Here is a 16,232-nt window from a genome sequence, read left to right as displayed (position 1 = left end):
GAGCAAAAAAAATTACTGTTTCACAGAAGGAACAGAAGAGCAGACAGAATGAGGACAATTCAGCCTTTTCTCTATTCTTTCATCTAACCTGAGTTTAAATTCTATTACACATTCATGGAGGCAGACTGGAGAGTGCCAAGAGTCCCATAAATAGGAAAGACATGAAACATACGACTTTCATTTGTAACTGCTGGAACTTGGAGCTAGTACAGGCAGCTTCCCAGTGCTCTTGGGAAATGCTCTAACACTGTGAAATGCTCTAATTTAGGAACTGGTCTCATCTTCTTAAGTATTTCTTTAAAGTAAGATTCACCGCTGTATTCAATTTAATTAGTGTTCAATGTAACAGGAGCATTTGGAACTGCAAGACGCAGTCATATTGCAGTACTTTCTGTGTTACATACATTTACTCCTGTGATTCAGTGGCAAAAGTATAATTTATTGTCCCTCCTCCTTGTATTTCTTTCACAAGATTTACTGCCAACCACTGTCTTACAGCCTTAATCTCTCCTGCTACATCATTTCTGCTCATGCCCATATCTCTGCTGTCTGTTTTAATTACAGAGCTGGCACAATTTGTTGAGAGGAATGCAGAACGGGATGGTAAATATAAGCAGGTGCTTCACCAGGCAGATATAAACACAGCTTTGTAAAGTGTTGTTTCTAGCATATTTGACACTGCAGTCCTGGAGGATGCCCGTTCCAGTTCCAGTTAGGGGCAGACGGCAGAGAGCCTCAGCAGCATTTTCTCTCAGTTTTCTCTCTTTAGTCTTCTCTATTACAGCATTCAGTAGCAGCTACTGGTGCGAAGGGATGAGAAAAGTTGCCAAACCTTTCTGTGCAGGACAAAGCAAAGGGGAACACTGCATCGGCTTTAATAACCGTGATGTCAACAACAGCAATACTGTGCAATATATCTGGGAGACAGGAGATGACAAGTTCATTGACCGAAAGTTTCATGCTGGGATCTGGTATTCCTGCGAGGAAATTGTAAGTGGGGAAGGTGAGTGAAAGCACATAAATTTATTTTAGAATGCATTCATTTTTTTCCTTGTCTATTTAGTGTCATTTCCTTGTTTGTTGCAATGCTGTGTATGCATTTTAAAGGGAAAAGTATTTTTCAAGAATTTCCTTTTCTGTATTTTCTAATTAATTCTTAAAAAATTCCTAATAAATTCTGTTAAGAATTTTAGACTGACATATTGGAGTTTTTAGACTGACATATTGGAGTACAGATAAAGATTTTTTTAAAAATTCTTCTAGCTATAGCAGCAAGTTAAATGAGTTTAACAGGAAAGTGTTTTATTTTTCTGATGTTGTTAGTGCCTGAGCCAAAAACGAGCACATTTGTTTTGAATCACTGCTTATGATGACCTAGGCAACATAGAAAGCACAGTGTGATATCTTATTTAAAAAATCTTTGGGATTTTTTTCCAGCAATTAAATATGTGAGAGTTAAGTTGTTTCACGGATTTCCTATTAAGAATAGATATTTTTACTTTCTTACAGTGACCTTGCCTTTCATAAACAATAGCAGAAGATTATTTTCACCCTTTCACATGTTTCACAAAATGTAACTAGGACCCTTACTAATCATGAGTTGTGGCATTTAACTGAGTTGCACTCTAATATGTAAATATTGATAGAATGAAATTAACTTACCATTAAAGAAAGTTTCTGGGTAATTTTAAATTTTTGTACAATGAAGTTGCTTAGCTAGTCCAACAAATAGGGTATATGTTGTAAATCCAGGTTTCCAGGTTTTTTTCCAATTACTGTTCTCATCAGTCACAAGATCACAAGAATCAGAACAAAACATCAGAGATCAAATAAACTATCATCTGTCCTTTCAAATGCAAATATTTTAGCAGTCACCTGTTCTGAAAATCCGGTTCTACCAAAAAGTCTTCTACATTAAGTAAGACATTTAAGGGAGTAAACGTCAAAGATCAGAGGAAAATACATCTCCTGCTCAAGAGAAAACAAAAAATAAGACATCTTTCAGGTGATGACTGCTGTAGATACCACAGGCCAGGAAATCTGTGCATCTCCTATGCCAGTTCTTATTTTCTTACTTGGTTTAGTTAGTAGCTGGAAAAAAAAAAAAAAGTCCAGCATTTCCAAAGTAGAGCAGAATTAATTCCAAGAGCTTTGATCAGAGAATTTGCGTGGGGGTCAGCAGGCTAAATGGGCTTGAAAATCAGAGCTTACAGCAAAAAAAACAGAATCAAGCTTAGAAGAAATCTGTGTGAGCAGCACCCTTGTTGCTGTAGAGAGAACAGGTCTTCCTTTATAAGCAGGATGGTGGACAAGCTACCAGTCTTTCAAAGGAATTGCTCTTTTCCCCATTCTGGCTTTCACAGTCACAACTTTTTGGAAAACAATTCATAGCCTTTCCCTAGGTCTCCCACAAATGTTTGACTCTGGCTGTGTCTTGACAAATTCAGAATGAATTCTCTAACTGAGCTCCAGGAGTAGGTCCAGGTCCCCGGGACTCTGTATGTACATACATACATCAGAAGTGGTTTCTCTTGGTCTCCTCATTGGTCCCTTTCCCTGACAGACACAATTTACAATGATCTGAGATCAAATGTTTTAGAGGGATCCTCCTTCAGATTCCAGTGTACTGAGGATGAAATGCATTGCTTCAAGGTATCCTGCTGGTGAATGATTTGTTGGATTAGTAGATGGAAGTGATACATTTGCAGATTTAAAGTGTTTTTTTTTTTTTTTAAACACATCATGTCACATTCTCAGATGTCTTACAGAAGGCTTTATTATACCAACAATTAGCTGTATAAACCAAGCTTGTTATCTCATCCAAAAGCAATGTCAAGATTATTTAGCAAAACTTATGATCCATAACACCATGTTGATTTCAGACTTGTTACTGCTGATGACCTAAGGATGCAAGGAAGATATGACTTGTGAGAGGTATTTTCTGAAAATCAGACCAGTTGATACATTTAGAAAAAATGGTCAAGCCTTCGAAAACACAGTCTTTGTGCTTCTGTTCTTTCATTCTTTAATGACCTTATCTGACCCCATCCTGTCCACTGTTCTTCTGTCACTGCTAGCAACTAAACAGTATAACTACTTAAATCTGCTCCTTTCAGTGTGTCACTGTTTCCTCGTGTAATCTCTGGACTCAACACTGTTGCACAATAATTGAACCTGAATGTCCAGGGGGCCAGAGGGATCTGTATGCATTCAGTGATGTTGCAGCCAAACACTTAGACTGTCACTGAGACTAGCATCCTAAAAGTCATGACCTTTATGCATTTCCTACCTTAAATTTTAAGTTGACTTATTTGGTTTGACCATTAAGATATGCACGGCTGACTCTAAGTAAAATCTTTGTATCTGTTCTGCTGCTATAAAATCAAGTGTGTGCTCCATGCTATATTTTGCATTTTTTCATTCTAATAATCTATTCCTGTAGGTAATGCAGAATACTATGTTATACAATACAAAATAATCCAGAATTTTATTTTTAAATTAATTATATGTCTTTCTTAGGTGAGAAATGTAGAAGTTTCATCAGTCTGACTCCACCTGCTGATCGAGGTAAATATTCATATTTTTTTTATACAAACAAAACTTTCCAGATTGAATTTATCAATATAAATGTTATGATTTGAACACTTGCTTTAATCCCATAAAGGCTTTTATCCTTTATTTCAGGTTTTAAAATTCAAAGCAAAGTCCACATCAGTTAAAAAATGACTTTCAAAAACACTGCAATCCCCATTTGAAAAGAAACATTTTTTTTATGTTGCGAATATGAGTACTGAAAAGCAAGATTTGTTAGTTTTTGTCCCTCTTTTCGTATACTTCTGAATTCACATAATGAGGAATTTTGTGGCTGGTGCCATGTTCCCTGGAGAGGGCAGAGGGACAGGCACCATGTAACCAAGGGCAGMTAGTATGCTCAGGGGGCCTGGGGGAAACATGTCCTGGACCAAACCAGTCTGAATGACAGTGTCAATCCACTCCCCCAGTACTTTCCTCAGAGCCGTACGGAGGCATCTCCATTCATCAAGGATTTGCAGCACAAAGATCTCTCCTGAAAGTATGGCGTTGCCACCTGTGTTCAAAGAACAGTTCACGTTCCTGTAAAACATGCCCACAGATGCTGTTAAAGACCCTTCAATATCAAGCCTATCACTTATATGGTTGGATCAATACTTTGGAATTGGCTAATCCAGAAACAATTCTGCCTTCTTCCCCAGGGAGTTTGCCTTGCGTATCCAGGAAAGTGCTTTAGTTACCCAGTCACTGAGTATCTGAAGGCTAGTCCTCTCTCCTTCTATTGCAGCCATATCACTGTGCACAAATAACTCAAGCTTTTTATAGTGTGAGAAAAAAAATGTAAGTAAGTGAAGTGTAGTTCTTAATTACGCAGACACAGCCCTCAGAAAGGAGGAGTGAATTCTGGGCCCTGCCCTGAGAACTCCCCAGAGATGAAACTTCTGTTGGCCGTAATGCTGAAATAATCGCTGTGAACAGGAGGTCAGCAAATGCCAGAGGTGACTGCGGGTCAGATCCAGTCACCTAAGACAGCACCTATGTACCTTACGACAGCACTGTGAAGCTACCCCTGGCTAGTGAAATCCTGCATGGAAATACAGGCTCCTGCCCTGCACAGCAAATGAGAGGGTTTGTGTTCTGTCAGGGTGTAGACAAAAATCTGGGTGCATCAGGCTCACTGCTCATAAATATATCAACCCTGATTACTTAGTCAGGGATCATTCACAGTTGATCAGTGCATATGCAGTGATGGATCATTTATCAAAAATAATGAGATGCAAGCTGTCTTGGTCAGGGCAGCTGATACTGTTGTGGCTGGGCTATGTGCTACCTGGAGATCCTGGACAAAATCAGAATTTTTTACTGAGGCAAAGATTTGCCAAAGAAATAGACCTTGCCTGGGTCCAGGCATAGCCTAACCCAAGACTTTAATGTCTAAATGCCTTTGGAATCAGAGTTGTCAAACAGACACCTGCCTGCAGTAGGGGTTATTTAACCTCCAAAACATTTTGTTTACTCCCATGTGTAGTGTTTAGCAATCAACCACATGCCTTATTATTGTTGCTATATTTAAGTTATGATTGTTAGTATATACATTCATATGAAATCAATATTTGAATCTACAAAGAAGTGTTTCTGTCAGGATACATTAATTTGTTTTTAAAAAAGATTTGGGAGGGTTGTTGGCAGGTCCTAGTTAGCATCTGGAGAGAAGACTCCTGCCTGTGGGACATTAACATGCTAATAGTAATACAGAGGGGTGATAATCTTTTAGAGAAAAATTAGCACCTTGAGTAAGATAAAATTAAGAGATATCCAGGGAGAGCAGGAAAGAGATGAATCCCAGTGAAACCCGAAGAATGTTGTGGCACATGATGGTTTAGATGTCCAAAACCCAAGAGACTGGTAGAACACTAAGCCCAAAGGGAGGATTTTACTTAACAGCTGGGCCCTCAGCCATGTGACTGTGTGCGTGGCCTTACAGTTTGTCAGCTAACACAGTCTTCTTTTGGTACACTTCTCTATGAGCCCAACAACTGTGACGTCAAAAAATGGATAAATGGATGTTAATTCTTTTTTTAAAGTAATGTTAGCGTAACTACTGAGTATAACAAAGGTACTGCCCTATCTCGCACTGTATGCTCCTCAAAGGTATGGAAGGAAGGTGCACATGCTTTTCCACTAACTGTCCACATCAGTAGAGGAGTGAAAATTTAGGGTTTCCATGAACCCTGAGATCTTCTAAAAAAGTTATAATAGTGTCCCCACAGTCTTTGAACTTTTGTTCAAAGATGTAAACAATAAAAATGAAGAATGAAGAAATGGTGAAAATACTAAATGACAACTTACAATATCAGTGCTGTTAATTTGGTTTTCCAGGGGTTTTATGGCTGTCTATCATAGCAGAGCTACTGTACATCATTTTGCTTCTGGCTGGAGCCATTCTTATGTCAATAGAAGTGTGCTACTACACTGCTGCCATTGATGGCCTAAAGATCAACGCCTTTTCTGCAGTGGTCACCGTACTAGCAGGTATCGTTTAAGATTGCAATTGATATACCTCCAGAAAATGCTACATTGATAGACTCTCAACTGAAGATTAATAACAAGATTAAGAACTATTACTATGCCTACTGAGACACAGGCAACAGAACAGGATGCAGCAAAATTTTATGGAATATATTTGAGTCATCTAATTATTTCTTAATATTATTTTTATATTTTACATTTATAGTTTTTATTAATTTTATTTTACTATTCTAATTTTATTATTTTTAATTTGATTGTCAGACTGGCTGTCAAAGATAAAGTGATATATTCTTCCTATAGCTTGATTTTTTTTAATTTTCAACATGCTGAGTATAAAATTAGCAGTAGGTAGAAATAAAATGGTATTTATAAAGTGGAATAAAATCTGATTAAATAATTGTTAGTGGAGGATCATCCTAAACAATGTGTTTCATTTTCTGAATATTTATTCTTAATCCAGTGCTATACAACATAGGAGCCTGGGAAAAGTCAGTTTGGAAGGGACTTCAGGAGATCTCTAGTCCAACCTCCTGCTCAAAACAGTCAGCTGTGAAATCAGACCAGATTGCTCAAGGCTTTACCCAATTGGGTCTTGAAAAGCTGCAAGAATGGAACCAAAACCACCTCTCTGGGCAACCTGTTCTACAGGCTGTCTGTCCTCATGGTGAGCAATCTGGTCTGAATTCAGTGCTAACCCTGCTCTGAGCTGGAAGTTGGACTAGAGACCTCCTGAGGTACTTCCCAGTCTGAAGTATTCTATGATTCTATATATATTATACAATTGGTACGGAGGAAAGCTGCAGTAAAAACAATAATTGCTGGTAACATTAACAGTGTTTCATAGAGGTATTAATTTTAAATTAAGAAGCAATCATACTGAGTATGTAGTATGACTTCCTGTGTAACACACGCCACTAGCTGTCATGCTGTCACTCCTGTATGGTATCCGAAGTAATTTATATTTGGTGAAAGTAAATGTTTTAGAAAGGCATCTAATTGTGAGTCAAACACACTGGCAGATGGCAAAGCTAATATCTCTTTTGGTGAAATAATCTCAATGTTCCCTTTCTCTGCCAAAATTGTGGGCTTTGATTCTAATTTTAATGTTTATAGATTTAGTGCTCATGCATTTGTGATTGTTGTGCCTTCCTCTGCAAATTAAAGATTTTTTAGTACACCGTTTCCTCTTAAACATAATCACATATTTATCTTATCTACCATTTGCATTACTGTTGGCTAAATAAATCAAGTTTCTTAATAGTCCCACTGTGATCATGCGGAAGAGATCATTTTATTCCTTTCTGCAGAAGCCTTTGCGCAGTTGAAGGCACCTGTCATGTCTTTCCTTTACCTTCTCTTCCCTGAAAGAAATGATTGAGAAACATTTCATATGACTTCTCATATACTTGCCAAACCTCTGATCATTCTTGTTACTTTTGTCTTTGTCTAGCCCAGTTTTTATGCAGTTTTCCTAGAGGGCAGTACTAAATGTAGACACTGGTCCGCAGGTGAATCCTGGCCAGTGCTGAGTCTCCAAGAACCACAGTTTACATTCCAGATGGTCATTCCTGAGATGCTTTAGTTTTACTCAATTTTATGGAATTCTCAAATCTCTGCCCTAAGTTAGGCTCAGCTCTACCTAAACCTTTCCTGACAGATGTCTGTCTAACCTCATCTTAAAAAAATCTCCAACCCTCAAAAACCCAAAACAAAACAAAACAACACTCCTGCCTTGGTACTAAAGATTCTGTGACCTTTCTAGGAAATGTAAGCTAATTCTTACTATTCAAAAGGTTTCATTCAATCTAAATTTAATCGAATTTAATCTAAACCTCTGCTACTGTAATTTTATCCACCTTTTTTTAGGATTCCCATCTGAAATAGAGACCATATGATCCCTTTCTCTTTGCAGTTACCTTTTTCACATTTGAAGTTTGCTATCTCAGTTCCCTATAGTCTAGAGAATTGTCTCCAAACTTTGCTGCTGATGTATTCTGAGAACTTGGACTATCTCCTTTCTGTTGAAAGACCTTCCAGAAAGCTATCCAGCTGGTTAAAAATCTTTATCATCACCAGTTCTACTTATTGTTCACAAAAAGCCCTGTGCCCCTTACCTTTCTTGATTAGTGGTTTATCAGTAAATTCTATGGGTAAGTTTTTTAAAATTTTCCTCTTACTATTGCTCAAAGATTTTCAACATGTCTATGCCCTTCTGTATGCTGGACCTCAGCTATAGACTCACCCAAGCAGTCTCCTTTGTTAACATGGCTAAATGAGCCTACCTTTCCAGTGAAACATTTCTACCTGTATCTTAACAACCCTTTTGTTCCACCATTGTGTCTATTTCCAGAGAAAGAATCATGAGCTTTCTTCAAATCTTTAGCCAGTCTTGCCCATTATTAGCAACTTTTTCCTCTCCAAATAATAGTAAATATTCACCATTATTAATATTCCTTTTGGTTTTGGCATGTACAGTATTAAGGAGGCTCACAYTGAAAGCTTTTACTGGACATTTTGGTTGTTAGTCCCTGGTTTTAAGCATTTATTGAAATAGTAAAAAATTGAAGAATATCTGTCTTAGATATAAAACTTACATATAAATCTGTTTTAGATGTAAACCAAATCTAGTTGCCTTATCAAAGAAAAGCTTTAAAGTTTCCTTCACCTTAATCTGTAATGATGATACAATTTCTTATACCAACAAGCTCTTGATTCTAGAAGGCAAATGCAAATCAAAATTCCACTTCTGGAAAGTGTAGCTGCATAATTCTAGCTATATTGAAAACATACTTTTTTAAAAAAACTGTTATAGTAATTAATGATTGAAAAAAACACATTAAAGCTAATGTTTGATTTCTCAGTACCCTGCATCTTTTGCTCAGACTGAATGAAATCCCCAAATATGTGCTCTAACTTATGCAGACCATATTGACTTGCCATAAGAATCACAATGTCAATTTTTCTGGGCAAGTTTATATAGAACATGGTTATGATGGCCCTCATGCGGGTTTAAATGCTACAAAAAATATTATTCTGTTTTTGTGAATGTGTTCTCTTAAATACCAAGCATGTATTCTGCTCATTAATTCTATTGCTATGAATATTCTTTATCGGTACCACTGTCCTGTAACCCACATACACTAGTGACTTTTCATGAAAATGAACATTGACAGACACCCATATTTGACTATTCTTGCTACTTGCATCAACATTTCAGTTAAATTTTTACCATTTTCCCGGCCCCAAACTGCCCTGATGCCACTGCTGAAGTGTTGAGTCAGCCTGACTTGGAATTTTATCTTTGCACAAGAGCTAAATGGAGAGACCTCCAGGCCCACCACAGGAGTTCATGTACACACCCCAATTTTACCCATCAGGGTACAGGCAAGGGCATCCAGGGTGGAGGAATCAGGACTGGCATTTGTGTAACTCAAAAATGACTATGACATATCACCTCTCTGGGGAGAGATGGACAGCTGGCCTCAGTCCTCCAAACCCCACAGCAACAACCTTCTATTTCCTCCTAATGATTTTTCTAGGATCACTGCAGACCCCATGCCTGGGCTCAAAGATCCCCATGTGCTTCCAGGTAGCACTCATGCGTAGTACAATTTCCTTCCTTCCTTCCTTCCTTCCTTCCTTCCTTCCTTCTTTCCTTCCTTCCTTTCCTTCCTTTCCTTCCTTCCCTCTTTCCTTCTTTCCTTCTCCACTTCTATTTATTTTTTGGCAGAAACATTTGTTGTCTGTCTTAATCCTTACACACAGGCAGAAAAACATGCTCAGAACAGCTCCCTCCATAGAGTTTAAGGAATGTGCTATCAAAGCGCCAGCTAACAACTAAGTAATGTCTTTCACAGCATGAAGCTGCTTGTCTCTATGCTGCCTAAAAGGAATGTTCTAATTACCAGTTGATGGTGTTTCAGGGAACACCAGTATTTCAGGGAAGACAATTTCCCAGTGTCTACTGGAGCCAAATTATTGTGTAGGTAACAATGGAAAAACACCAAACAGCCCTTATTTGTGCAGAACTGTCCCAGACTGAAATCTACTGTGTGCTAGCAATTGCTTTTGTTTTGTGAAAATTTATGAAGCAGGCCTGCTTTGGGAACACTCAGTGAATTGGGTCTTGTAAGTGGGTTTGTGGATGGACCACTACTCTGAGAAGTGAATGTGTTTTAGACATTGAGATACTTATGTTGCCAGGATTTTTATGGATTTGTACATGCAAATGGAAACAAAAGTAAATGTTCACCGGGACAGTCACTGCTGGAAAATAAAATGTTAAGAGAAAATAGATAACTTTACCATTAGGCAACAGCTAAATAGGAATTTGGAGGATTATATTGTTAAATAAAGGCACTGGTTAAATAAATGGCTAAGCAAATGTTTAAATAAATAAGCCACTTCCAAAATCTAGTCTTTCAGTGCCTTTTAACAGCGTTTAGGTGCTTATTCACTTTTTTATTTATCTAAAATAACACTGATAAATCTGGCCTCATTTAAGGCATTGGGAAAGGACATATAACTAATATTTGTGCCTTTGAAAAATCTTCCCATTCTTTTATATTTCAAGCTTCTGATGGCTCATTAGGGGACACTGTGTCCTGTGCAATGAATTTAAGTGAGACCTTGGGTTTTTTGATCCCTGCTCAGAGACGAATTACCAAGGAGTAGGTTTTCAGAGGGATGGAGCCAACTAGCCAGTTGCCTTTCAAGATCTATGGACTGAATGTCCCATTGTTCCATTAGGTTCCTCTAGTAGGTCCCATTTATAGTAAGTGTCAAGGAGCTGTAGTGGTGACTGTATTGGCAAAATCCATGACATACAAATACACTTAAATTATAATATCCAGTATTTTTCAGTGATATATAGAATTTAGATTCTTCATAAAATATTCTCCAGGAGCTCCAGGGAGAATTGCAATAAGTTGACAAAGAGAAGTGTCCTCAATTTATATTTTCTAATATTCTTATTAAATTATACTTTTTAGGTCTTCTGGGCATGGTTGCTCACATGATGTACACCACTGTATTTCAAATGACTGTCAACCTTGGTCCTGAAGACTGGAGACCTCACACATGGGATTATGGCTGGTCCTATTGGTACCTATTGATTTATATTTGGTTCTTCCATTACATTTCAGTCACTTCATCCTGTAGTCAAGGAATGTATGCTTAATTGATAAGGAATGGGTCTATCTTGTTTCACTCCTGGGGATGCAATTCAGTATTCCATCTGGGGTTTTTTTGTTTTTTTTTTTAAACCAAATTCACTAGTCTTAGATTACTGTATGGATTGTAACAGCTGGAGTTTAGAGCAACTATGAGCACAGTTCTGATCCTCTAAGCTTGTGAGTTTTCTGTTTACCATTCACTGAACAGTGCAGAGACCTCCCACTGCTCTGCATGAGGCAGAGGTTCTTTTCCCCACACATCAGACTACCAGGTTTATTAGACCCAGTGTTGGTAGCTTTGTCTCCAAGGAATGCTGCCTAGCATAAATTGCTTATAACTCTTCCAGATTCARCCATRTAGGCTGAACGTTTCCTTACCAGATATATGCTTCAGGTTGCTATTTTKGGGAAATTTCAGACAAAATGGTTCACATTTTTAGGTCTCTTTCCRTGAATCTAAGCTTCCTGAATAGTAACAGTTCATTTAGAAGCTATTGTTACATATGTATAAATGGAGGCCTGGCCAGTACTGCTTGGTTGCAGACCACCTAGATCATGACAACCGATTGAGCCTATCCTGTTTGTCCACAACATGAGGTGGCTTAGCTGCCCTATGTCCCCCACTTATTCAAGGAGGAAAGGGTGACCTTGCATTCTCTCCTGTCTGGAAGAATGGCTCTGAGAAGAAGCCTAATATTAAATATCCAAACTGTATCTTGGACAATGTCTGGTGGCTACTTGGACACCCTCAACAGGCATCATGGGCACTGTGCAGAATTCTCCAATAGTGTCTTCTTCTCTCCTTTCAGACTTTGATACTTTTTGCTTCTTTGATTCCTGATGCTTCCCTTCTTTCACATTTTTGTTCTCTCAATAATCATTTGGTTTCCCTAGTTTTGGGCCCTGATCCCTTTTCTGGGAGGGCTCTCCATTCCTTTGATGAATTGACTTAGGCCTGTTTTCACTATAACCTAACTAATAAGAATGGCCACTAGGAAAAGGGAAAATGTTCCTTCCACCTTCCTGTGTGAGTGGGAACAGAAAACTGCAGACTGGTACAGACAAGCCTGTTCTCCCTTTTCCATCCCACTGGGAAGTGAAGAAAATTATCAGCATCACTGCCACTATTAATTACTGCTACCAACACAGCTTCGTTGCTGCCGCTGTTACCATCATCATCGTGCACACCACTGATGCCATCACTGTTGCAACTACAGCCAGCCTTCTCTTCATGGGCATCTGGACTAATGACTTTTGCCATGTGCCACACATTCAGGGGCAGAAGACTTCATGGCTGCCTTCTAACTCTGTGAAGCCTGGGCCACTGAATGCCTCAAAGAAATGTTCCTGTCATCACCGAATACCTGCATACAGAAAGACTTACGTGTAGGAGGGGCTGTTTGAAGGGCCTTAGTTTCTTTCCTCTTATCTCCCTCTGTCTGTATCATTGTCTCTTTTCTGATAACCTGCATTTGCACCCCTCACCCCCCTCCTGTTGCATGAACCCTCATTTCCAGCCTCCCACAGCTGTTCTTCCATTGACTGTATGGGAGAACCAGACAAGGTGAAGGATGCTGACACTACTGCTGCCTTATAAGAGGACAGAGGACAGATGCTAGAAGAGGGGGATTCATGATTATAACTGACGCTCCCTTTCTAATTACTGCAGCAGCCACTTTGGCCAACAATGTCAGCAAGCTGATGACAGAACATGGGCAGACAGCAGCACAGGAAAGACTGTCCTACTTTGTCATTGGGACTTGTCACCACCTCCCTAGCAAAGAAAAACAAAGGATTGGACCCATGGCAGCAGTTTTTTCATCTCAACCATCAGCTCCATGGGAGCAGCCGTGCCTGCAAGAACTGCTGAGCCTTTGCCATGGTTCTTCCATGTGTCACAGTTCCACCCATCTCATCACATCCAGCTGCTGTAGCTAGAGCTTTTTTTCCGCCTTGACTAGGGGGCAAGATAATCTTTCCTCTTCCTCTATAGAGCTGGGATTCCTAGTAATGAGTAGGCTTACTCTGTGGCATCCCTGAATGTCTTCTCAATAAGTCTCTCCATATTTCTTTTTTCTCTTCTTCAGCAGCTTGCCAGGAAGCTGGCAATATGTTTCCATTATTGGTTAATCTCGCACTCTCCTTGCCTTTCTCAGATTGAGGTATCCTTACATCAAGAGGCAGCATTTTGTCTCTAAAGTTCATAATTTCCTTTTTCCCTGTACTGAATTCTCATAACACATTTTCTATCCAATACTTAGTGTAGTAAAAGGAAAAYCCACAATCCAGCTGAGCTTCCATCTGCATTTCTCTTATCCAGAGGAATGACTTGTTACTTTTGTTTGCTTCCTTGTCCAGTTGACCTGTTTGATTTCCCCTTCAGGACTTTGCCTCTGTGTACAGTTCCCACTGACCTTAATCCTTCTTGAGGCTGAATTTCCACTATAATCAAACTCCCCTTTACCCTCTGGCTCTCTCAGTGACAAGACTTTGCTTACTTCTTTCTTTGGTTCTCATGAGTCAGACATCATTTCCAAATCGCTTGTGGAAAGGCAGAAGATTTATTCCACTGATATCCTCTTTGTATTGTCAAAAGAAATCATTTATTTCTGTTGTTTGTTTTGTTTCTTTTAATACAGAATTGATCTACAAGAGCATCTTCTAATAGGAACTTAATTTTTTTTCTGTCTTTGGTAAGAGGACTTCTTAAAAGCTTGTTTGAAATCAGTTTGTTGTCCTTATCTCACTGAACCCTTCAAAAGGTATTAACAGATCAGGAATAACATCCTTCAGCAAAAACTGTGATCCATAATATCATTTTTATCGATTCGTCTATTAATGCTACTATACTTCAGTTATTCAGCCAATACGCCTGCTACATTAGTCAGGACTATTGCAGGCTTCCTTTATCTGATCGCAGAGGCTAAAACCTGCAGTCACGGCTGCCACCTTCAATTCTTCTCTACCATGTTTGACCTAAACCATAGGTTACGTACCGCCATTAGTAGGTCTGTTGCTCCATCCCTAAGTTTCTTTGGCATGGCAAGGTAAATCCACCTGCTTCTAGTGATTTGCCCTTATTCATGTTATCTCTTTGTTGTAAGAGCTCTTCTGCTGATCCCCACATGTGGGACAGTTAGGGTGTAGTCTGACTGACTAATGTAACAAAGAGAGCTTAAGATACTCTCTCTTGTTCTTGCTCCTAGCAGCCCATGTGTATTTACGTGCCATACTTGACTGCCCCAAATTCTGGCAACACGTCCGGTTGTATGATTATCCTGAAAACCAGTCCTGACTAAAAGCATCCCCCCTTACCCCGCCCCCCCCCMAAAAAAAGAAAGTGCTATTTTAAACCTAAATCAGTTCATTGAACTGCAAGGAGGATGTGGGAATGAACAGCTCTGAGTGAGAGGAGAGTTAAACAGAAGTTTCTTAAACTGGTTTCTCCAACAAAAGCATGTTTCATTAGATTATCCTGACCTTGACATGTTAAGAAAGGCTCTGACGAGTAACTTCCTTCACTGTGAACTCTAATTCATATCACTGTGACCTTATTTTTACATACTAATTTTATACTTCCATCATGCATTGGCCAGTCAGTAGTCTAGAAATGTCCTGCACCTTTAGCAAATTGTCTCTCAACATCATTTTTTATTTCTGTCTTGTTATGGTTTTATATTAACATTTCAGAGTTTATATCCTTTCTTCAGTTTGGTCATGACCTGTATTTTCTCAGGAATGCATTTCAGTGCTCTGAGCCTGTTACAGTCAGCTATTTAATCATGCCTTCTCTTTTCTTTTTAATCCTTTTGAATAAGTGGTACAAATTTTTCTCAATGGCACTTTAAGTTTTTAAATCTCTTTAACAGCATCTTTTAATTTTTCAGGCATCCCCATTTTTATATAGTTCCTTATTCTGAAATTAATCTTTAAGTAGAGTAAGTAGAGGAACTGGTGGTGGGGATAGGGTTTCACTCAAACAAAGATGTTAAATGTGAATATAACAATCAATATGTAGATGTCAACTACATAAATCAGGTACTTGGATGATCATTAACCAAGAGTATTTCTCCTTCTCCCACCATGTTGCCCTTTCCATAATATACACTAATATAAGCACTAGTGTGTAATATTTTCAAAAATAAAATTGAAGTATTTGGATATGAATCTATTTTGCTAATTTCTGATAAACTTTTTTGTTTATAGCCTCGCATGGGGTTCCTTCGCTTGCTGTATGGCTGCAGCTGTCACGACTATTAACAAATATACAAAAACTACTTTGGAATTCAAGCACAAAAGAAAAAAGCTGGAAAGGAGTTTAAAGATTAAATACAAGTTTCCTGATCCTGCAGCTCCAGAGAAAGCTTGCAATGTGTATGTGAACTCTTTTCACAAAACTACAGAGGACCCTGCACACCCAATAAAAGGCTTGCATCACCTGGCCAATATATCAATTCTGTAAATTTGAACCACATCTCAAGGCATCCTGTGAATCATAAGGTATATCACAATGAAATAGTATTAATTAATAAAAATGTATCTTTGTGTAGCATTAGTCATTTTTCTTAATAAAGAAATGATATTTTCATGGATGTTTCAGGGAAGTCTTAGTATTGAAAAGGCTGATACAGGTACCTCAGTTCAGCAAAAGACAAGGACACAGATTCTGCACTGCCCTGATTTTTAAGTATTCTCTAATGTTAATATAGACAATGTGAGTTTGTTAGGATTTCAGAGCATTATGGATTTTCACCCCTAATTCCCTATTTAAAAGACTTCCAAAAAAACCCAAGCACAAAAACATAAATAACAAGGCAGCAAAGAAAGTCTCCCACAGGTGGTGTGTGGCTTGAATAAATTGCTTGTTATTAAAAATAAAACCTCTCCAGGAAAATCAGTATATTACATGGTAGATTGATGAGTTTAACCATAAGTATAGTGATAGGATTTGCTGTGACAGAAAGGTAAATGGGAGGAGAGTTTTTTAATATAAAAATT

At 38.4% G+C, this 16,232-nt stretch overlaps 1 protein-coding gene across 1 annotated transcript; it reads left to right on the top strand.

Moving 5' to 3' along the window:
- The first annotated feature begins 693 nt into the window (after window positions 1–693).
- GSG1L2 (GSG1 like 2) lies at window positions 694–15,696 on the top strand. The gene is made up of 5 exons (XM_026068540.1): window positions 694–1,003; window positions 3,520–3,567; window positions 5,911–6,063; window positions 11,052–11,163; window positions 15,441–15,696. The coding sequence occupies exons 1-5, from the start codon at window positions 694–696 to the stop codon at window positions 15,694–15,696; spliced, it is 879 nt and encodes a 292-aa protein (XP_025924325.1).
- Window positions 15,697–16,232: the final 536 nt, after the last annotated feature.

This window comes from Apteryx rowi, unplaced genomic scaffold (assembly GCF_003343035.1).
Source record: "Apteryx rowi isolate R43461 unplaced genomic scaffold, aptRow1 scaffold_275, whole genome shotgun sequence".
Taxonomy (NCBI): Eukaryota; Metazoa; Chordata; class Aves; order Apterygiformes; family Apterygidae; genus Apteryx; species Apteryx rowi.
Note: the sequence above shows the minus strand (reverse complement) of the source record. Positions and strands in the feature narration are given on the sequence as shown.